This window comes from Mytilus trossulus, chromosome 5 (genome assembly GCF_036588685.1).
Source record: "Mytilus trossulus isolate FHL-02 chromosome 5, PNRI_Mtr1.1.1.hap1, whole genome shotgun sequence".
NCBI lineage: Eukaryota > Metazoa > Mollusca > Bivalvia > Mytilida > Mytilidae > Mytilus > Mytilus trossulus.
In genome coordinates, this window is record NC_086377.1 from 57,853,240 (window position 1) to 57,878,716 (window position 25,477).

General features: G+C 33.2%; 1 protein-coding gene across 1 annotated transcript; it reads right to left on the bottom strand.

Moving 5' to 3' along the window:
- Window positions 1-10,929: 10,929 nt before the first annotated feature.
- LOC134719751 (fibrinogen-like protein A) lies at window positions 10,930-23,575 on the bottom strand. The gene is made up of 6 exons (XM_063582708.1): window positions 23,196-23,575; window positions 20,169-20,283; window positions 18,279-18,409; window positions 16,036-16,132; window positions 14,376-14,540; window positions 10,930-12,970 (listed from the first exon to the last, which is right to left on the bottom strand). The coding sequence occupies exons 1-6, from the start codon at window positions 23,508-23,510 to the stop codon at window positions 12,732-12,734; spliced, it is 1,062 nt and encodes a 353-aa protein (XP_063438778.1). The 5' UTR covers window positions 23,511-23,575; the 3' UTR covers window positions 10,930-12,731.
- Between the last annotated feature and the right edge of the window lie 1,902 nt (window positions 23,576-25,477).

Below are 25,477 nucleotides of genomic sequence, written 5' to 3' on the forward strand. Positions count from 1 at the left end.
TCATTCCACAATAAATTAATCATCATGCCTCTTTGTCCGTTAAGTACCATGTATTGTCGCATTTGTCACCCATTTTTATGATTATTCAGTTTGGGTTATTATGGAAGAAAAATGAAAAAAAATGCGTCCGGATATTTTTCCGTCATTGGACGAAATTTTAAGACAGACTAGACATCCGGTTTGCATTTTTTCAGTACTTTGTACATTACCATGAATAACGTGTATTTGCTATCTGCTATCATTTTCAAGTTTACTATCCACGGCACCGTAGATAGATTTAGTAGTAAATTGAGAGTTGATAGTAAAAAGCAAATACACTTTATTTATATTAATGTATGTTCATAATATACAGATAAACGTAAACATTATTTATAACCAGGCTGAAGCTAGCAGCCACTATGGATCACTATGCTAGCAGCCAGTTTTCAGATATGTCTATGAACCCAAAAAATGCATAAGATTCAAATGTCCTCGAAATGTTTTTTTCAGTTTGTAACCACTATACTATGAGTTTTTAATATATATTTAAGCAGTCGAAGACACTAATTCAATGAATTAAAAATTTCATTTACGGTTCATTAACTGAAAGACAATCAGAATCAGAATTTTTTTTTATGATATATGTGTCAAAATTGCTTTCCATATTCTCGGCATCCTGTCAAATAGTTCCTAAAAAGAAAGAAATGTTCTGCATTACAAGAATAGAAAGTTGCGCTCGTGCTTTAATATTTTTCAAAACGACAAATCTGTTTCTACGACTCATTCTAGTTCTGAATCAGTAGATATCGCTTACTTTTGATTAGACCAAAGGTTTTTTTTTTGTACACAAAGTATGGTGGTCAATAACAAAATTAAGTGTCTATTGAAAAAAAACCAGCTTCACTTTGCACCTAGTGGCGAGAAAAGTATTGCCATAGGGAATTTTTTATTCACATTTCCGTAAGGGTGGGGTAGGGTGTTCGACCCAAACTTTGGACAGAATTTTTTTTCAAAAATAAGCCGAACAACACCCTGGATGTTTTCTCAAGTAGACCTCAGCTTCACTTTGCACCTAGTGGCGAAAAAAGTATTGCCGTAGGGACTTTTAATTAACATTTCCGTAAGGGTGGGGTAGGGTATCCGACCCAAACTTTGGACCAAATTAAAAAAAAAAAACTAAGCCGAGTAACACCCTGGATTTTTTTCTCAAGAAGACCTCAGCTACTCAGCTTCACTTTGCACCTAGTGGCAAAATAAATTTTGCCGTAGGGAAATTTTATTTACATTTCCGTAAGGGTGGGGTAGGGTGTCCGACCCCAAATTTGGACCAAATTAAAAAAAACAAGAGTGCACACACTGAAATGTCTCGCCTTCTTTGCTAATCATTGATATTATGTTGATAGTCCTGAGTATAAAGCTTTATTACAACTGTCACATATACTCAACATTAACCAAGATAGCTAAACACAGACCAATGAACCATGAAAATGAGGTCAAGGTCAGATGAACCATGCGAGGCAGACATGTACAGCTAACAATTCTTCCATACAACAAATATAGTTGACCTATTACTTATAGTTTAAGAAAAATAGACCAAAACACAAAAACTTAACACTGTGCAATGAACCATGAAATTGAGGTTATGGTCAAATAAAACCTGCGGGACTGACATATAGATCATAAAATATTTCCATACACCAAATATAGTTGACCTTTGGCATCTTAGATTAGATAAAAAGATCAAAACTCAAAAACTTAACTTTGAACACTGAACCATGAAAATGAGGTCAAGGTCAGATGACACCTGCCAGTTGGACATGTACACCTTACAGTCCTTCTAAACATCGAATATACTAGCCCTATTGCTTATAGTATCTGAGATATGGACTTGACCACCAAAACTTAGCCTTGTTCACTGATCCATGAAATGAGGTCGAGGTCAAGTGAAAACTGTCTGACGGGCATGAGGACCTTGCAAGGTACGCACATACCAAATATAGTTATCCTATTACTTATAATAAGAGAGAATTCAACATTACAAAAAATCTGAACTTTTTTTTCAAGTGGTCACTTAACAATGAAAATGAGGTCAAGGGCATTGGACATGTGACTGACAGAATCTTCGTAACATGAGGCATCTATATACAAAGTATGAAGCATCCAGGTCTTCCACCTTCTAAAATATAAAGCTTTTAAGAAGTTAGCTAACACAGCCGCCGCCGCCGCCAAATCACTATCCCTATGTCGAGCTTTTTGCCACAAAAGTTGCAGGCTTGACAAAGAATAAGCCGAACAACACCATGGATTTTTTCTCAAGTAGACCTCAGCTTTACAGCTTCACTTTGCACCTAGAGGCGAAAAAATTATTGCCGTAAGGAATGTTTTATTCACATTTCCGTAAGGGTGGGGTAGGGTGTCCGATCCCAACTTTGGACCAAATTTAAAAAAAAAACTAAGCCTAACAACACCCTTGATGTTTTCTCAAGTAGACCTCAACTACTCAGTTTCACTTTGCACCTAGTGGCGAAAAAGTATTGCCGTAGGATATTTTTTATTCACATTTCCGTAAGGGTGGGTTAGGGTGTCCGACCCCAAATTTGGACCAAATTTTAAAAAGAACTAAGTCGAACAACACCCTGGATTTTTTCTCAGGTAGACCTCAGGTACTCAGCTTCACTTTGCACCTAGTGGCGAAAAAAGTATTGCCGTATGGAATGTTTTATTCACATTTCCGCAAAGGTGGGGTAAGGTGTCCGACCCAAACTTTGGACCGAATTTTAAAAAAAAACTAAGCCGAACAACACCCTGGATGTTTTCTCAAGTAGACCAACTACTCAGCTACACTTTCACCTAGTGGCGAAAAAAGTATTGCCGTAGGGAATTTTTGATTTACATTTCCGTAAGGGTGGGGTAGGGTGTCCGACCCCAACTTTGGACCAAATTAAAACAAAAACTAAGCCGAACAACACCCTGGATTTTTTCTTAAGTAGACCTCAATTACTAAACTTCACTTTGCACCTAGTGGCGAAAAAAGCATTGCCGTAGGGAATTTTTTATTCACATTTCCGTAAGGGTGGGGTAGGGTGTCCGACCCCAAATTTGGACAAAATTTAAAAAAAAACAAGAGTGCACACACTGAAATGTCTCGCCTTGTTTGCTAATCATTGATATTATGTTGAAAGTCCTAATTATAAAGCTTTATTACAACTGTCACATAAACTTAACATTAAACAAGATAGCTAAACACAGACCAATGAACTATGAAAATGAGGTCAAGGTCAGATGAACCATGCCAGGCAGACATGTACAGCTAACAATGCTTCCAAACAACAAATACAGTTGACCTATTACTTATAATTTAAGAAAAATAGACCAAATCACAAAAACTTAACACTGTGCAATGAACCGTAAACTTGAGGTCATGGTCAAATAAAACCTGCGGGACTGACATATAGATCATAAAATATTACCATACACCAAATATAGTTGACCTTTGGCATCTTATATTAGATTAAAAGACCAAAACTCAAAAACTTAACTTTGACCACTGAACCATGAAAATGAGGTCAAGGTCAGATGACACCTACCAGTTGGACATGTACACCTTACAGTCTTTCCATACATCGAATATACTAGCCCTATTGCTTATAGTATGTGAGATATGGACTTAACCACCAAAACTTAACCTTGTGTACTGATCCATGAAATGAGGTCGAGGTCAAGTGAAAACTGTCTGACGGGCATGAGGACCTTGCAAGGTACGTACTAACCAAATATAGTTATCCTATTACTAAAATTACATGTAAGAGAGAATTCAACACTACAAAAAATTTGAACTGATTTTCAAGTGGTCACTGAACCATGAAAATGAGGTCAAGGGCATTGGACATGGAACTGACGGAAACTTCGTAACATGAGGCATTTATATACAAAGTATGAAGCATCCAGGTCTTCCACCTTCTAAAATATAAAGCTTTTAAGAAGTTAGCTTACGCCGCCGCCGCCGGATCACTATCCCTATGTCGAGCTTTCTGCAACACAAGTTGCAGACTCGACAAAAACATAAAACCCTGGATTTTTTTGTCCCAACTTTGGACAAACTAACCTGGATTTTTTCTCAAGTAGACCTCAGCTACTCAGCTTCACTTTGCACCTAGTCGCGAAAAAAGCATTGCCGTAAGGAATGTTTTATTCACATTTCCGAAAGGGTGGGGTAGGGTGTCCGTCCCAAACTTTGGACCAAACTTCAATTTTTTTTAAAAACTAAGACGAACAACACCCAAGATTTTTTCTCAGGTAGACCTCAGCTTCACAGCTTCACTTTGCACCTAGTGGCGAAATAAGTATTGCCGTAGGGAAGGTTTTATTTACATTTCCGTATGGGTGGGGAAGGGTGTCCAACCCAAGTTTTGTACCAAATTAAAAAAAAAAAATAAGCCGAACAACTCCCTGGATTTTTTCTATAGTAGACCTTAGCTATTCAGTTTCACATTGCACCTAGTGGCGAAAAAGCATTGCCGTAGAACAATTTTTATTAACATATCCGTAAGGGTGGGGTAGGGTGTCCGATCCCAACTTTGGACAAACTAAGCCGAACAACACCCTGGATTTTTTCTCAAGTAGACCTCAGCTTCACTTTGCACCTAGTGGCGAAAAAAGTATTGCCGTAGGGAATGTTTGATTCAAATTTCCGATAGGGTGGGGTGGGTGTCCGTCCCCAACTTCGGACCAAATTAAAAAAAATAAGCCGGACAACACTTTGGATTTTTTCTCAAGTAGACCTCAGCTACTCAGCTTCACGTTGCACCTAGTGGCGAAAAAAGTATTGCCGTGGGGAATGTTTGATTCAAATTTCCGATAGGGTGGGGTGGGTGTCCGTTCCCAACTTCCGACCAAATTAAAAAAAATAAGCCGGACAACACTTTGGATTTTTTCTCAAGTAGACCTCAGCTACTCAGCTTCACTTTGCACCTAGTGGCGAAAAAAGGTTTGCGGTAGGGAATTTTTAATTCACATTTTAGTAAGGGTGGGGTATGATGTTCGATCCCAACTTTTGACCAAATGTAAATAAAAAACTAAGCCTTTATTTACTAGTGTTCATTTATTTCACAAGAAGTTATAAAAAGTGAGCAAATAAAACCTGAATTGTTACTAAACAAGAAATCAATAATGAATTAAACTGAAACTTTATTTTCGACTAAAGTTGAAAATAATAATAGCACCAAATGTCCATTTTAAGGGAATTCAGACAAATAACAATACGAAAATACAAGACGCAACAACAACCGACCCTAAATTCATTTTTTTTAAAAGACATGTACTTTTGAAGATATATTTCGTAATTTTAACGATGTTAAATAAAAGAATCGAAGTCAATTTGATTTTTGCTTTGATGTATATGTATGTGCAGTCCCCGATGGTATCATCAGCTCCAGTACTGACATGATTTAACAAACTTTTCGAAAATTGTCCGTTTATAAATTGTGAAATTATTAAGAAACTAAGGTTTCAACTCTCTCATGCAAAGTTGGCTTTAGATGAATTTGGCTATTTATTTTAGATAGTTTTGAGATATAGCTCTTCAACGGTTTCGGTACTTATACATCTTCGGATATCAAATGTTTGGCTTTGAGCGTTCCTGATGAAGGTAAATCCAGAAAAGCGCTTCGGAGGCAAGAAATCATTAAACGTGTTGTTTTCATTTATTTTGGCACAAGACAATTAAATAAAACGAGTTAAATGAAGGACTGAAGCTTCTGTGAATATTCTATCTCTATGAACTTTTGGGGCTTTATTAGATTGGAACATAAATAAGGTTGGTTGTAGGGATCTTTTTAAAAACAAAGGGCATAACAATTTTTGAAAACCTGACATCAGTCATCTTTTTTATCGTCGTCTTTTTCCAATATTACTCGATAGAATACATGATTTCGACAATCATCCGACCCTTCATAGTATTCATTTGTATTGCAAGCTGTTTTGCTCTTGCACGTACAAACAAGGTCTCGAAGGAAATCTGCTGACAAAGGACCCTCAAAGGAAATCTTTTTCACTCTCTTGCCAACCAGAGTCTTCGGGAAGTATGAACGGTGATTTAGAAATACGAGAGCTCATTCAGACTTGCATTTGAAGCATTGCATGAAGGATGTGCTGTAAAAACGAGTTTTCACATGGGGGGATTTCTCACAAGATTGGCATTCTTTATGGTGTCAACTTCAACTCTTAGCTTGTTTAAATTGTCGTATAGATTCCTGAACGTTCCTTGGGATCAAATAATGATATGACTAATGCACGTCCATTGTTAAAGGCGGATTCCTGATCTGCTGTTGAAAACATTATCGAATGAGATCGGAATTTTTCTGCATCTCTATGCAAAAGCTTAAACACGGTTTTCTTATTTTGACCGAAAAAAAAAGAAGAATTGGTTTCGCAACCTGCTAGGGCATGTCAAGCTGGTAGTTAAAAACAGATTGAAGGTCCAAACAACCGACATATTCCATGGACTGATAAGATATTCCGCCTTCTGTCTTTTAAGTTTGATACGGATCCCGTTTAAAACCATGACTCCTCAGCATTTGAATATTTGTGAAAATAGTGAACACAGAGCAATTACGCATCAGTATCATTTGCACACAACAAATGCAACAGTACTCGAGTGTTTGCTTCTTCCTGTGTGCTGAATAAGTCAACAGAGTTTGACATGCTGTTGCATGAAATCTTTTCCCCAACCTCTAGATCATTAAAAACACCCTAGAGAAACAGCACTGCATCTTCCTCTAAAGGGGACTATTCAATACTAGTATACCGCTCGCAATACTCACCAAGTTATATGTTTAGTGAATGTTTATTTTTTCTGCATTACACAGAAACTTTTTCCAATCTCGAATCGCTCTGCCTTCATTAACTTGATACACCTTCTTAGCTCCGAATGACAGAGTCTTTCCGCAGATTTGATTGAATTCTTTAATTCGTAGCGATCGTTCAAGCATTTCAAAAACATGTCCACATAATTGTGAGGTAGCTTTGTAAAATATCACCAAAATGTGCTACATTTCTTTGCTTACATATATTGATTAATTCCGATACCATTGCATATCAAATCTGTGTGTGATTGGTAGATTGAAAGAAGAGCAAACTTCCTCTTCAAGGTAGCGAAATATATCAGATTTACAACACTTCCCCATGGTACCATCAATATGGAACAGAGATTCGTCTTCAATTGGTGCAATGATGAAAACCGTTTCAACAATATTGAACCGAAGGACAAGGGGTGGTAAGGACCATTCTTCGTTTTATAATGTATGAAATTGATCCATCATTGCGGACGTTGTTTAATCTCATCCGTACAGAAATGAACTGATTCAATGGCTGATGTTTGGCCTTCATCATGTCCATAGTGCTAACAAATAAAGTTGGATTGGCCTCATGTGTAATCTGCCTCTAGGTATGAGGTAAATGCATGAAGCCATCAGATCTAGTAAATTTTACATTAATTCTGCTTGAATCTATTGACTGTTTACTAATGCATGTATGATTTCAAAAATACTTTGAAATCCTGTATATGTTGGTGTAACTATCCTTTTCTCTAGCGTCAAAAGGACTCTCGAGTATTTTATATATTAAATTGGTATTAAGATTGACTTTTTTCATTCACCAGAAATCCAAAATTTTTAACTAGACGGAGTACAAAACCAATTTGATTTACAAGGCACTACTAATTGGTTGAGTGGTTTCAGATTGACAAGCTGAAGCCGACGTTCTTGTCGTTTCGGAACTACGGAAACTGTGCTGTAATAACCCAAGTTGTCTTACCCAACAGGAACATGTCTATAACATTTTTCTGATAAAACATTTATTTTAAAATAACCGACTCGTGAGTACCATATCTAAGAACATTTGTCTCTTTTATGGTTAATTATGGATGATTCATAAACTCGAGTTTTAGTCCACCTAGTAAAGTTTATAAAACCCATTTATCTCATGTTACATCTGTGTCCACTTCCTGTGAAACATTAGCAAACGTGCCCTTACCTCGGGACTTATATTTACAGTGTGTAAAAGGTTGAACTTACTTTCTTGAATTTGGGAAACCTTTTGGGCTCCCAACTGCTTTCCAAAAAACTTTCCTTTCCTTGAGAAATTTCCACCACGAAAATTATCTTTGTTGGAATAAGTGCTTCTTCCTGCAACTTAAGCTCCATGATCAGAATTGTCAAAATAGTCATTTTTCCTCTTTCTGTTAAAGTCATTTATAGGAGTGCGGTCATCGCTAGACTGGTTAAAGTTCTTGGTATAACTACCAGAATTATTATAAACATTCTGGGTTTATCTAACATCCTGTAATTTCTCTGATGATGTATGTACTACACGTTTAATAATTTCATGCGTCCGAATCCCTTTTCTGGATATATCGTCATCGGGAACGCTCAAAGCCTAACATTTAAAATCCGAGGGATGTATAAGTACTGAAACAATTGAAGAGCTATATGACAAAAATACGTAAAACAAATAGCCAAATTCATCTAAGGTCAACTTTGCCTGAGGGAGTTGTCTTGAAACCTTAGTTTCTTTATAATTTCAAAATTTATAAACAGACAATTTTAGAAAGGTTTGTTATAAATCATGTCAGTACTGTACCGCACTACTGAGCTGATGATATGGGACTGAGTCTAAGTATTGTCCAGCACAAAATTGACGGCAAAAAACGGTTGTACGTCTAAAGCAATTAATCAATGCTTTACGTCCTTCAATCCTATCATCTTCACAAGCTGCCTCATCCAAAAAAACGAAACTGCTACAAAAAGTGCCCTGGCAGAGTTGTCCATACGACGAAAATTATTATCTAATTTTCTGTGAAAGGGTGGAATATTAACTTTAGATTTAATAGAACTGCCTTTATGACCAACAGTTTGCCTTTTCCTTATTGTCATTTAACTTAGAAGGACTATCATGACTATAGCATTCAAGTCATCTATCCTAATCATGAAAGCTTTCTCATCGATGCCACAAACAGCACTGATTTTTTTATCATTCTTGTCAGGTTTTAATCTTGCCGGAAAAAAAGAGGGGCGTTCCTGATTTTAAGCCTCTGAGGAATCAGGTTCTATATTGAAAACTGTTGCAATTTTATAAATTAATGAAACCCATTAGTTGGATCAGAAGCAACAGGTGCCCCTTGTGGTACCTCAAATAGGATTCATGTATAAATTTAACCAGATCGTTACAGAAATGCTAATTATAGTATCCTACGGCAATGCTTTTTTCGCCAACCTCAGGGAAATGTTAATTAAAAAGTTCCTACGGCAATACTTTTTTCGCCACTAGGTGCAATGGGAAGCTGAGTAGCTGAGGTCTGCTTGTGAAAAAATCCAGGGTGTTGTTTGGCTTAGTTTTTTTTTAAATTCGGTTCAAAGTTGGGGTCGGACACCCTACCCCACCCTTACGGAAATGTTAATAAAAATGTTCTACGGCAATAATTTATTCGCCACTAGTTTCAATGTGAAGCTGTATAGCTAAAGTCTACTTGAGAACAAATCCAGGGTGTTGTTCGGCTTCCTTTTTTTAATTCGGTCCAAATTTGCCACAGATTTCGAATCTTCCATAGATTAAACCTTTTGTCTAATTAAAAGTAACCAATATCCACTGCTTCAGAAATAGAATGTTTCGTTAAAAGAGATTTGTCTGCTAAAAAAAGTATTAATGCACGAGTGCAACTTTCTTTTTTTTGTCATGCAGAACAATAATAACTTTTCAGAAACTATTTGACAGGATGCCGAGATTATGGAAAGCTATTTGACACAATATCACAAAATAAATTTATGATTTCAATGTCGATTCCCTGTATTAGCAATTCTGTAAGCATTTTGATAATTTTATTACATATTTACGATTCTATGTACACTAAAATCTGTTGACTATTAAAATCAAAAGCGGGGAGCACGCTGTTTGGTATATTGACATCGATTTCTATTTTCTTAAATTAATGAACAACACAAGATATTTTTTAAATCATCGAATAGTTCTCCGACTGCTTTATTATATATTTTTTTTTACAGTATAACTATCATCTGCTTCAAAGAGATCCGCCTTTCTAGTTTTCAAGATGCCAAAAATTATGGCATTTAGATCTTTCTTTGTCTTTGGTGTCCTGTCCATGATATATCATGTACTGTTTTAAGGTGGGAGCAAACTGTATCATTTCCAGCTGAATCATCAAAACTACTCACGGATGGCATTATATTGACTCATAAGTTCAAAAATAAGTATAAACTAGCTATATATAGTATGTGGTGAGTTGGATAACATTATTGTTGAACTTGAATATCTTTAACTTGTATATGGTGAGAATGGATAAAATGGCTGATGCATGTTTATCATAGCAAAATTAAATTCCTCATATTCCACATTTCCAGCAAAAAGTACAATAATTTCAATCATATAAATAATCCTCATTCCCGTACAGAATTTGTAACTGCCTTTATTTAACCAATGTGTCTAGGAATAGATCACCCGTACATGTATGCAACAATCTTTTGTTGAGGGAAATAAGTTTCCCAACACCACAAAGTTATATACTTGTGTTAAATCGTATCAAAATGGTCAATTATGTATAAAAATATGCAGCAGAAGTTCATTTAACCAAAACAGCTGATTACAACCTTTATCGGTTTTTAAATTGAAGAGCATCACTTTTGGTATGTCTAAACACCAAAAAGTCGAAAACAAACTGCTGTTTCCCGACAGTTTACTGCATTAGAACATTTACATATCAACAGATACCAGAGATGTTATAATAATTTCCTGTTGTATTCATGGTCACCTTTTAGAATATAAATCAATTGTTATATTGTAGGCTGTTTTTGTTAAGAAATGAATACCCATATTTCCCTATATAAGCAGTCAAATTTACTGAAAAATCAAATTCATTTTTTTATTCATAATAACCCAAAATGACTTTTAAAAATGTCATTTCCCAACAAAACAAGGTGGGTACATTACAAAAACACATTTATCTCAAAAAGGCTGTTGAACAAAATTTCCAAGTTCTGCCTGGTTTTCTCTGGCATTGCCTCTTAAACACTGATAATATATTGGTTATATACCAATAAAAACATTTTGAGTACGGTTGAATCTTATGCAACTTCTGGGTTCATATACATACCCGAAAACTGGCTGCTAGCGTAGTGGCTGCTAGCGTAGTGGCTGCTAGCGAGTGGCTGATAGCTTGAGCCTGGTTATTGTTTATAATATTTGTAAAATAATAATATTAAAATGATATTATATTATGCTCCGTGTGAGCCCATTTTATGGAAATAAAGCATCTCCTTTTCTTCTTATAACATCGTCGCCGCCGCTAACAATGGCGAAACCCATACATGTTAACACCATTCCAGATGAAGGTATTTCCCTCGGCAACAGTTTGCGGATGGTTTAAAGTTAGACGCGACCTAGCTATAATCCGAAAGAGGGACAAAATGTGGTGTACTGGCCGAAGCCCTCGATGAATAAGTGCACAGCTGTTCTCAGTACCTGATATTTGAGAAAAAGGGTTATATAAAATATTTAACTGTCAACTGCAGACAAATATTATAAAGTGAAAGATAACATTACCGGATACAAATTTGATTTTAATCGTCATCAAATAAAAAAAATGTTTTAATTATGAAATAAATTTTATTTGAAAATATGAACTTAATTTATCATTTTATTATTTAAAAAAAAATGCGTTCTTGTTTGTTTAATAAATGGAATAATAGGTACCATGCACAGATTATAAAATGTATATTATTTAAGGGACACATTATTTCAATCAATAAGGTATATAAATTCACCATTTACGAAATTGTATAGTTGCCATCACGATTTGTTTGACCATCATGGAACTGCTACATAAAATTTTACTATTTTACCTATAAAATTCAAAATGTAGGAATAGCCAGAATGAACCTTCTTTCACAAATGTTTATAGTTATGATCCTGTTTTCGTACATTTCAACTTGTTTAAGACAAGTCATGCATTGTTTTTCATTTGCACAAAATTTGCCAAAATTAGCAAAAATCCACCATAGAATAGGGACTTGCAAAACTTGCCACAGATTAGGATTGTATATCATCTGCCATAGATTTGGTATGGCATGACGTCACATTTGCCATAGATTTGGAATCTTCCATAGATTTGAAACCCACCAGAGATTTGTGTCCTACATATATGATAAGTTTATTTTACGTTAACATGGTTAATGGAAAAGACTTCAACAGGATGTAAGAGATGAAATTCATAAAACATCACATTGGAAATTTTCAAATTATAATATTTAAAATGTCCCTTCATATTTCAAGACTGGTTGTAGAAAAGGCCACATACTATATGCAAGAATCGCGTTGAAGTGCAGTTACTTCAATGAACACCTTTTCCAGATTTTTTTTTGTCTTTCTAGACTAAGTTTGTGTGAACAAGTTGTGAGCAGCAAACACTGTCTGCTAGAATGTCATAGTTATAGACTCTTTAAAACATTTACATTTTCACAGCTTCCTGTCGGACCACAATAAGAAATGAGTTGGTCATAATGTCGATCAAACTATCTTCTGAGTAAAGATCAAACCAAAAAATAAGCATGTAACGTGAATTAAAAATTATATTGTAACGAGTTCCTCCACGCTTTACTCCAATAGTTGTCATTTTGTTAAGGCAGACGGATTTTTATAAGTTCTTCGTATGTCCGAAACATTTCAAAAAATAATGTGCGTCTTTCTTAAACTAGTTCTTTGTTTCGTTTAATCATCATTTTAGTAGATTTCAGTGAATATCTATATCCTCTCCAGATCATATTTGTGTAAGACCATTGTTCTGAATATCTCCCATTCAAATTAGAATTATGACAATTCTTGTACCACCATGCTCCTCTGTTTAATGCGCAGTTGGCTGACCATATGTCATTATCCTGGTCTTTAGTAGAAAACATCCTGCCGTTGTGGTACATAAGGCTATCTCCTGAGAAAATAAATAAAGATTTGATATAGTTCACGTACAATGAAACTCAATTATCGCTATTATCTGTATTTTTCCTTTGATATTTTGTTGTGATAATTTTCATATCACTCGAGTAGAGTGAGAAGTAAAATAATCGGTAGTTTCTAAGGTCCTTAGCAACTGTGTATTAATCCTATCCACGCCACGCGCTAGAGTGTCGGCCAATCATAAAAGTTAAGCCGGAACTATAAAAAATAAAACGTTATTATACGAATTCTATGAAATGTCATCAGAAATATGCAATGTTAGGTCAATGTAAGGAAAACATAAACTTTTTTTATGAGGCTGACAAACTGGGAAGGGTCTACCGAGTCCTTCTTAAGGTTTGCGTTGAGTACAAAAAAAGTTTAGATGTTTATGACATTGGCCTAATATTGTTTTTATAATGCAATTTAAATTAATACATTGATAGCTTTTTAAATCGTAACACAAATGTCAAACGTATCTTAATCCCTTAAAGGACCCCTAATTGTGGAAAAAGTGTTCTATGATGAAATTGACATTATACAAAATATAGCTTTGTTACTATATTTAGGATATAATCAGCTATAGTTGCAGCATAAAAGATGATTTCTCGCAAGAAGTTTAAAATTTTACCGTGAATTTAATAATTAATTAATTTATAGTCTGCATTTCTTCTGCAGACATGTATTTGTCTTCGTGTGCTTATACAATACATCCCCTATGCTCAGTAATTGACACATCGGAATTATGGGACTCTGATTTTGACCTAGATACAACGCTTCAAATCATAAAAAACTTTGAATATCAGGAAAATTTATGTACACAACAATTTGCAACATTTTCACTTAACGTTCCAAATATCAATTACTGGACATTTAGAAAAAAATCAAACTACTGCAACTGAAAAACAAGAAGTCACAACTCTAAATATTGATCAAACATCTAATTTACCACATAACGTTGACTTTAAAACGGTGAAAATGGTGTTCGCCATAAATGAACACGCCGGCTGATCAGTTGAAAAACTTTTTTCAAATGAATGAACAAGCTGTGTGATTACATATTTATATCAAATAAGCCTGCGCCAAAAAATAGTACCAAAAAAAGAAAATGCATTATCATCGTATAAAATATATTTATTTGCTGGAATTTGTAATAATTAATATTACACATATTAGCGATAAATAGATTATTTATGTTTTTTTTAACTCAACGAAATTGCTATAAAAATGAATACAAAAACTTTCAAAATATTTTTGAATATGAATTGTCCAAAATTTTTGTTAAAATTAGCAGTTTATAGCTTGAATAAATTTGGTTTCAATGAGAATGGAGTCTGGCTGCATTTATCACAAACGCCCTCCATTTATTCAAAACAATGAAGTTAAATTTTGAGTTATACCTGCATCACCGCTATATCCACCTATATTTAAAGTATACTTTGTGTTGGCATCTCCGACACTGAATTTGGAATACACTGCATAACTAGAATTCCCGTCAAAATCTTCAAGGTGTATGTAAAGCTTGTAGTTTCCAGAAGAGGTTAGAACATTTATGAAATCATTTCCTGTGCAAAAGAGAAATGAGAAATTTATATTCGAACAAATGTAAATCGATCGGCTTATCATTTCTAGTTAAAACCCGTAAGCTAGATATTAAAAAGTTTTAATCCAGCGATTTCGTAATGCATGTTCCAAAACAGGAATATGAAAGTTGTTTCCCATTCGTTTGGTGTGTTCGAGCTTTTGGTTTAAGCATTTGATCAGGGAATTTCCGTTTTTTTCGGTGGATTTTCCTTTCAGTTCTGTATTTTTTGTGTTTTACTTTTTTCTATCATTCTTGCAAAAATAATCATTTAAAACAAAACAACACAAAAAATATACAGCTTACTGTTCGGTTGAGCCTCTACTCCGTACCTTGACCTATAATGGTTTACTTTATTATTTTGACTTGGATGGAGAGTTGTCTTATTGGCACTCATACCACATCTTCCTACATCTATATACAAAACTTTCTTTGTTGAAACCTATGTCCAAATGTTGTAAGAAATTGTTAAGTGTTTTGTTCTGTTTTTTTTATTTTAAATCATTTTGGTCTGGTGTTTAATTTGTTATTTTAATTTAATCTATGACATGTGAATGATATATAGATCAAATTGCCTTACTGGTAAAAATAAGCTCAACCTTATTTCAAATGTTTAAACTAATTAAGTAACATGCTCAGATATTTTTTTTCAAATCGAACGTGAATTAACTTCCTTGATATTGTTAACATTCTTATACAAAGAAATCATTTATCAATATTTCTTCATAAAGGTTGAAAATGTGTACTCTAATAGGATAAAAATAAGCTAACACAGATGGCTGAAATAACTGTGTTCAATGGACAAGATGTTTTCTTTAAATGAATTAGATGTTTTAGTCTTAGATGCATGATTTTTTGTATTAGTTGTTTGTGTCTTTGAACTAGCTGTCAGTAACTGCAAGTACTCACATATCTGTACTTAGTGTCGTTTTATTGTTTGGATATATAAGTACCTGGCAACGTCCGACTCTGTGTAGTATTTCTATGTGTATCCATCTGATGAATTACGCCCTTTTAAACTTGTTTTTCATAATTCGTTCTTATGGTGTAATGTTACACCATTGTCCCATGTTAGGGGAGGGTTCAGATCCCTCTAACATGTTTAACCCGCCACATTCTGTATGTATGTGCCTGTCCAAAGTCAGGACAGTGGTCGTTGTTTGTTGATGGGTTGAATATTTGTTTTTCGTTCATTTTTTGTACATAAATTATGCCGTTAGTTTTCTCGTTTAAATTGATTTACATTTGTCAGTTTGGGGCCTTTAATAGCTGACTATGTGGTATGGAATTTGCTCATTGTTAATGGTCCTACTGTTACCCAAAGTTGTCAATTTCTGTATCATATGGTCTCTTGTGGAGAGTAAAGGCCCTACAGTGACCTATAATTGTTAATTTCTGTGTCATTTGATCTCTTTTGGAGAGTTGTCTAATTGGCAATTATAACACATCTTCTTTTTTTATATAGAAACCAAAATTACCCAACCAAAACTCTGATTTTAAATTTCCAAATCCAGTCTCATAATCGCACCATCCTCTGTAAAAATCAACAGTGCCGTCCATTCTGCTTTGGAAAACCTTTTGGTAAGTAATATATCATTGATAATAATGGAATCAAATAAAATACATTCTCGACTTTTGCAGCAATTCGTCCATTTTCACTGAAGTAAAATTGTGTCTGGATGCAGTATCGTAATTTCGATACATCTCTATTCTTTAAGGTTTTTTTTATACGTAAAGCTATCAATTTGTGTACTAAAGTGTCTAATTGTAGCTCTTTCGCTGTCATATTTTTGTTTTTAAGTGTTCATGATGAATGTAAATCCAGGAAACGGAACCATTAAAATACGAACGTTGCTTGATAGCCATAACTGTTCCTTATTGACAGAAAAAAGCTCTGAGAATTCTGTAAAGCTTTATTGCTTAAGCCCCGAATTCTTGGAAATTTGATATGTTATAAATCAAAACTTGTTAATCTATACATTCGTTGTAAGAAAACTAAAATGTCAAATATATCTAAAAGTATATTTATTAAGGGAGCTCCTGGGTATAACTCATTTTTTTTTTCTAATATAGGGTTGTGCTTTTTTTTTTATAAATGAACTTTATCCTATACTTAATAGAAAAATGAAATAAAAAAATGGGATTATCGTTCATTTAAGTTCACAATCTGCATCCGGAATAAGCATACATTTTTGTTAATGTCCTTTTTTTCTGTTGAACTAATAGAAGAAATAGAGGTTATATCGAAATTAAAAAAAAATTTACAGAAATCGCTTAAATTTTAAAATTATTTAGTTGATGTACAGCTTATTTGAAAACACTAATAGAAATATAGGTCACCGATGAGTTAAAAAAGATTTTCAAAATTTAATGCCAAAAAAATAATTTGGAGCTTTTTCAATGATATAAACATTTTAAACGTCATCTGGGAAACATGATAACGTAATAACTAATAGTGAAATAAATAGAATTTGTAATGAAAAAATAAAGGTTTAATTTTTTTACCCACAAGTCTCCTTAATGGTTCTGAAGCATATATAAACAGTAACAGGTCACTTGAATAGGCCTATCTGTATTTTAAATATTAACCAAATATCCATAGTGTTTTCCTCATTGGACTATATATATCTATATCGTATATGTCAGTTACGTTTATGTGTTGTTTATTGATTACATCTTCTAACCGAAAATCAATAGACACAGATTTTTAATATATTTAGTAATATATATACAATATTTGCGAAATTTCATATGTTATTTTTTAAATTTGAATTAACCATATTTTTGACATTTTCATAAAGTGTCATCAAGTAATCAAACACTTAAGGTGGTACCCAACACTTTAACTAAAATTAATTTGGCTCGTTTAATTTTCTTAAAATTTTGACAAAGTATTTTCTTTGATCCTTTGACAAAAATATAAAAATTTCAAAAGATTTGAACCAACCGTTTTATCAGAAAAATTACACTGGTTATATAGCAGTTTGACAAACACTTATTTTGATCATTGAGAAGCTTAATATTCCTTTTACAACACAACTTCATTAAAACGTTTAGCTGATTTTACGGAGTTATCTCCCTGTAGTGTTAGGTACCACCTTAACATTGGTCTTCTGGAAGTTTGAATGATTAAAAAAAAAAACTTCAGAAAAAAGAGACAATTAGCTTAATAAAGTTACGTAAGTTTGAAGAAAAAAAGAAACCGGGAATAAAACAGAAAATTGCAAACAACTGTCTCTAGCCCATCACGAACAGCGAATATTTAAAGAAAAAAAGGAAAAGGAAACAGCACTAACAAACACTATTAAAAAAGGAAACTAGTATTATTTTTTATTTATTTTATCAAATAAACAATGTTTCGATGCGACAAATGTGTCGTGAAATCTATTATTGAGATGTGCTATCCGACACACTTGGGATCCTGATAAACATGTCGGATTAAACAGAGTGTTGGAATTCTCAGGTTTTTTCTTCAAAGATAGGTATATTTAAGGACCATGAAAATGTGTCGATTAAAGAGAATGTTAGAATACTGAGATGTCGGATTAGGTAAGCTACACTGTACTTATATTCATTTTACTTGTTCGACAAAGTGAACACTATTTTTTCAAAAGTAAATTACACTCAACATTAATATCTGTATTATGTATGAAAAAATTATATCACTACTGTAACATTATTAAAAAAGGTGAAATAAAATTTACATCTTCACTTCACTTACAGTCCAACCAAATCCTGCTGTATCCATGTCACAGTAAACATCAAACTTCTTATCTGATGGACATATTGTATATACCCCTGATTTACTTCCTATTGGAAGGTCACTGCAATCCCGTGGACGGAAGTGTAAAGCTATTTTAAAAAAGTGAATTAAGATTTTATTCATTATTTCGTATTTCTGATAATATATACGTAAAGTCACCAGAGAACGACTGGATGACGACGTTTCGTGAAAATACTTTTTATAGAGATTAACATGTTCGAAATTCTTATGCTTTGTCATACTAGTCATCGACGTAAAGTACCTATCCCTCTTGATGCAGAACCCGCATTTGTTTTTTTTTATTCAAGGGAGCTACCATTTGATTTTTATGGAGGGGTGGGTGGCAGGAATGGAGTTTTGAGTAAAACCGAAAAGGCTGGATGAGCAACTTTACAAAAAAGCAGAACCACAATTTCTGTAAAAAATAAATAAGATAAATCATTTAAAAAAAAAGAGGCAAGACCGAATATAGTAAAAGATTAAAAACCAATTGTTCGAAAACAATTATTTAAGGGTCTTTCCATATCAATTTATTGAAAAAAAGCTAGTTCTCATTTACTCAAAGTTTAAATTGACATCCAATCATAAGTTTCTTCATTACGATGCCATTAATTGGGTTTTTAATACTTTTGAGTGAAATAAGGGAGATAATGTAATACTTTTATTTTAATTTCTATGGTAGCTTCTTTCACACTGATTTCAAATATACATAGTTTTTTTATACTTTTGACTGGAAACCAGAATATGATCGGCCACTTCCGGTTTATAAATATTCACTTCTGGTCTTTCGTGATAAGCTAATGTACTAGTATTTAAATTACAAAATATATGGACTCCGAGTACTTTTTCATGAAAAAGTGCAGAATGGCTACTTTCTGGATTATCAAGGTCACTTCCGCTTAACATTTTTCAATGTCATATGTCACCCAACCTTTTGTCAAAGGTCATACGTCTTTATAATAAACCAAGTTAAAGTAATAATCAATTTACTTTCTAATTTGACATTTCAGTGGCCATTAGATGCCATTGAATTGTTTCAGACCAATGAAACCCAATTATCTTCATTACAGCAAAGCAAACATTTTGCCTTTGTCCTTTTATATATATCTTTAAAAGTGTTTCAGTAAATGGAAAAACAATGAAAATTGGCAAGTTGTCCTTCACCTTTGACCTTGACCTCATTTTCTAAGTTATGACATAGGGGTCTCAAATAAAGGATTCCAGGGTTACACGATTAACGGTTTATGAGTAATGAAAAAATAAAAAAATTGGCTTAAAAAATAAGAACAATAATCAGACCAAATTACAACTAAAAAAAATCAGGATGAAATTGTTAATCCTAGCTACCTTCAATGACCTAAAATCAAATGGTAGCTCCCTACGTGTGGTGTTACTGGTGACGATTGCTATTTGGCAATTTCGTACTTGATAACTTATCCTGAAGATTTAGATATTAATATATTAGTAATCAAGAGTAGTGTGTATACTGTTTTTACACTATTGGTTATTTCACTTTTTCTAATTATTAAAAAAAATAAAGGAAATATTCTATAACGCCATTATTATTATTTTTTTCTGAGATCCCACAAAACAACTTAATGTTAAGCTTTGCATGCTTTGTAGAAAACCGTTGATAAAAACAAGTTGAATAAAATTATGACAAAGTTGTCTGAAAAAAACCATTTTACACGAATAAAAACATGAATCTAAAGTTACTGATGAGCTGATGCAAAGACGCTCTAACACAAGAAAATGTGAAGGATAAACACATTCAAAAGCATGACTGAAAAACATCAGTTGATCAGATTTATTTGTGCAAATGCATATGCAATGAAATATAAAACTTACGTGTGCTACATTCATATAACTTAATAGGTAATGGAACGCAAAAGTAATCCGGTCCCCGTGGCATACAGGCCTCATTGCGCTTACAAGCATTCCCTTCGCATTGACCAGCTAGTTTCTGAAAGTTGTCAGACCAAACAATTATATTTACATGAACATTTTAATCATTAGTCCTTCTTTCTCCCGATTAAACAACATGATCAACTTACATGAACTTTTATTTTTAATAACAGAGACTTTTTTATCAAAACGTGAAATATGATAATTATATTGGAGCACCATTTTCACAAAATACGCAAAAATTCGAACATATGCCGTAAATTTTAATTAGTCAAATGTATATATAATTTTCACGGTGTTGTATAAATAATTGCTAAAGCAATATAGTATCATTATAATAAAGGTTTAGTGTATTTGATTATTATATAAATGTTATAATCAACCAAATTCAAAAACAAACAATTAATTCAGTAAAACTTCAAAATTAAACTATTGTGCGACATGGCATGTAACATGGTAAATAGGCAATGCATGCCCCATCCCCAAAATACTCAATAATATATAAAAATATGATACCATTCAACTATGTGATTAACGTTGATGAATGAAAAGTATTTCTAGAATACACTTCTTCATACGTTACTAAATTTATTTTGAAGGAACGCTTGAGACCGAATTTTTAGCCTAATAATTTTTTTTTAAGTTTTAACATCTAAAACAGAACGGTGAAAATGTAGTCATGTTAACATAAACTAGGATTATGTGAACGCTTTAGTTTTGAAGCTTTGTTTAGAATAAGCAATATGTTGGTAACAAAGTAGTAGGTTCTTTTTGGAGAAAAAAAAATCACAGTTAAGGGGTCTATAACTATGATAACTAAATCAATAGTGATTATTATTGTATAAAATCTTTAGCATTGTGAAACTTCTCAGAATACTGAGGTAAAAGTGTAATAAAATTTATCATATCGGTTAAGAATTAGCTTCTCTTATTGGATAACAAGGGGCCATATGACATTCTTTATTCGTCAGCACAAAATTCCACCGGTCTTTAACAGAAAAACACAGATCATAAAACCGGTCGTTAACGAACCTTCACATGTAAATGATCAGAAGGGCGTGGTTTCTCTGTTTTAGAGTGATGTCAATTTTATATTGAAGTTGTTGAATTGTTTCCCATATGTTTTCGTTAAATGTAAAATTATAGAAAACTTTATTTTGTTATCATAAACTGACTTATGACATATGACTTATAGTTATCACTATGAATGGTCCTTGCTATTTCGTACATTTTCAACTTTCACAGAAATCTGCCTTTTGTAAACTCCTCTTGCAATTTAGATTTTTGTGACATTTGGTGTTAATTTTTTGCGACACTTGACCAGTGAGTGACCTATTGGTGTCAAACAATAATACCCTTTGCACTGTAATGACAACAATTCTTTGTGATGTCATTATTTAAATTATCAACAAGGTTTGACATATTCTGAAATGAGAAACAATTAGTAAAATCGTGTATAGGCTTTTCCCGTTTGAATGGTTTTACACTAGTAATTTTGGGGCCCTTTATAGCTTGTTGTTCGGTGTAAGCCAAGGCTCCGTGTTGAAGGCCGTACTTTATTTCTCAGTGTGTTTGAATTTGTTTGATAGCCTTTTGGTCATGACTGTTTGTCTCTAATATTTAATTAACTGTGCATTTGTATTCAGATATCGAAGATCAAATTTATTCGTTCTTTGTGTAATCATACGTTTTTTGATTGAGTTAAGTCTGCTAATTGATATTTTATCGTATGTTTTTATATGTTGTGATGTTATGCTATTGTTTTAGAAAAAGGGAGAAGGTTTGGGCCCATTAAAACGTTTAATCCCGCTGCAAATGTTTGCACCTGTCCTAAGTCAGGAATCTGATGTACAGTAGTTGTCGTTTGTTTATGTAATATATACGTGTTTCTCGTTTCTCGTTTTGTTTATATAGATTAGACCGTTGGTTTTCCCGTTTGAATGGTTTTACACTAGTAATTTTGGGGCCCTTTATAGCTTGTTGTTCGGTGTGAGCCAAGGCTCCGTGTTGAAGGCCGTACTTTAACCTATAATGGTTTACTTTTTAAATTGTTATTTGGATGGAGAGTTGTCTCATTGGCACTCACACCACATCTTCCTATATCTTTTTAATGTCTTATAGTTTTTATGAGTCGTTTTATAATTGTAATGAATTTTAAATTATACATCAAATTGTCAGATTTATTCTCAAATGGAACTTTAATTGAATATGTATTAAAATAAATACATTTTTGATTTTACAAAGGGATTTTCTTTATTTTATTCCTATACTTTGTGATATAAATTGTGCAATTATTAATGCAAATCACTGATTACCGGTAAGACTGTTAAGACTGATTAAAAAAGTTCACGACTAAAACTTTAAGTCAGAGGTTTTATAATTTGCAAACTTGATATTTATCAATTGATATTATTTACTCTATCCCATTGCTAGGCGGTAGAAAAAGTTTTGAATGTCTCTTTTTCGTGCTGACCAATCAAAAATCGATGATTTAAAAGACAATAAAATGAAATTGCAGTATTTAAGGAAAGAGAATGCTTTAGTTCTACGTTTGGCTCAAAACTTTATCATTGAACTTGTTGACTGTCAGAATAAAAATGATTAAAAATCTTTCTTTAGACAATAATGATAGGACATTCAGTATAATCAATTGAAAAACTCACAGCTGAGAGGTTTATAGAGCAGATTTGTACCCCGCGAAAAAACATTGTATTCCTTGGCCTCAGTTGACAATGATTTCTCAAGATAAAAGGTAACAATATGCTCTATCATCCTCTCAGCTATGATATATAATTATTAATACACACGATAATATGGCTAAAACATACTTAAAAACTAATCTGTTATCATATATGACTAATTTCATTTGTTTATGTTTATAAGCATTTATTATCCTAAGTATTCTTACATGTAATATATTTTTGAAATATTTAACAATAATTTGATTTATAGATCTTGGATCGTATTTACCTGTGGAAAGTTTGAGGCAGCAATAAAGCTGTTCCCTGCACTTTCAATGAGTCCACATTTACTTTCCCCGGGTTCAGCATCATTTATCTGACAAGTTTTATTCCATGCTATAAAGTTTATAGATTTGCATACCTCGACCCTCGAGCAAAACTGGGCGCACAATGACCACATAGGCATAGATACCTCAAACAGCACGTGGCCACTATATATTTCATCCTTTTGTTTTTGTATAACAACTATTTCACATATAGTCCACGCAAATAGGGAAAAACACAAAACTGCCAAACGAAACATTTTGTGCCTATTGATATTCATTGTAGCATGAAAAGTACTTATTTTTATTCTGCTTTTTCTGCAAAAATTTGGATGTGTTTAATTAAGTGTCAATCTTCACAATGACAAGATCGACAAGTCTCTGTTTATTTAGTTGTCAGGGAACTGTTCAAAATGGGGTCGGAAAAAACGAAAATTTATGCGCATGCCTATCTGGCCTTTGAAAATAATTGAATATGAAATAATGATTCATAAAGTTAAATGCAACAATAGATTTGAATAAATTATAAGTTAAATGCAACAATAATAAATAAACGCTCAACATAAAACTTACACTGAAAAATTCATGAGAAAGTGACATTTGCTTAATTGATTTTCGTCGTTATTGCAAAACCAAGCTAATGAATTCAGTGGAGCATAAACACATCTGATGCTTTATTTTTAAAGGATTTTCCTTTTTTTAAATATTCACTTGTCTTTTCATACAACTTTTAAAATTTTCCATTTAACCTTTCAATATTTACTTGCAAACCATTTATGAAATTCTAGTGGATAGTCCTTTATCATGGAACAGTCTGTAAAAAAGTTCATAGGAAGTAAGAAAATACAAACTTTCAATAATTAAGAATTTAAGATAATTTAAAGTTTCAAATAGAGGAAAAATAAACCTACAAAAAGTAGATTGTTTTCATAAACAAAACATAAAATTGAAAAATATTCTCCCCCCCCCCCCCAAAAGAAATTGAAATGGTAAAAAGTGATACAGTTGAAGGCACTTTGGATAAATAAGTTGCTTTTACAAATATGCATTACCAGTTTCTCACTCATCTTTTCAAATAAGTTGGTTTGTTTAATGCATTATACAAATACAAATGCATACATATAGAAACCACAAAACCAGGTTCAACCCACCCTTTGTTTCTTAAAATGTCCTACTCCAAATCAGGAAAATGGCCATTGTTATATTATAGTTCGTTTCTTTGTGTGTGTAACATTTTAAAGTTGTGTTTCTGTTGTGTCTTAGTTATTCTTATATTTGATATGTTTCCCTCAGTTTTAGTTTGTAACCAGGATGTGTCATTAATTTTTTTTTCTCAATCGATTTATGAATTTCGAACAGTGGTGTACTACTGTTGCCTTTATTTATAGAAACAAATATGTGTTAATGTGCAAATTTTAGAGGCAAATTGTCATGACAATGTATGTCCTTAATTTTAAGCCTTTCAATTACTTTTTCTCATTAGGACTGCATCAACATTTTTTCATTATTAACTCCACTGCAAAGAATCGATACCCTGTGAAAACTGAGCATCAGTAAGTAATTTGACACCTATATCTAGTTGTTTCAAGTAAACATGTGAAAGGAATTACATTTCATATGAATCAATTACATACCAAATTCTTTCACAAGTCCCTCTCATTCGTCACAATTTGGCCGATTCCGTACTTCGATCTAACGGATACAATTAGAGTAGCGAATTCACCAAAAGATTGCCTATTGATAAGTTTTACATTCGTCAAAGATCGGTCGATTCCGTACTTTGATCTAACGGATAGAATTAGAGTAGCGAACTCACCAGAAGATTGCCGATTGATAAGTTTTACATACGTCAAAGATCGGTCGATTCCGTACTTTGATCTAACGGAAACAATTAGAGTAGCGAACTCACCAGAAGATTGCCGATTGATAAGTTTTACATACGTCAAAGATCGGTCGATTCCGTACTTTGATCTAACGGAAACAATTACAGTAGCGAATTCACCAGAAGATTGCCTATTGATAAGTTTTACATACGTCAAAGATCGGTCGATTCCGTACTTTGATCTAACGGATAGAAGGAGAGTAGCGGATTCACCCGAAGATTGCCGATGGTAGCGTATCTTGTATGAGTGGCTGTTCGTGTCATTGGCGGTATAAACATACCGTATGAAATTTTCAAAGCGTTGGTTTTTATCATCAACGCGTTGGTTTTTCTTACAACGCGTTAGTTTTTACTTTCAACGCGTCG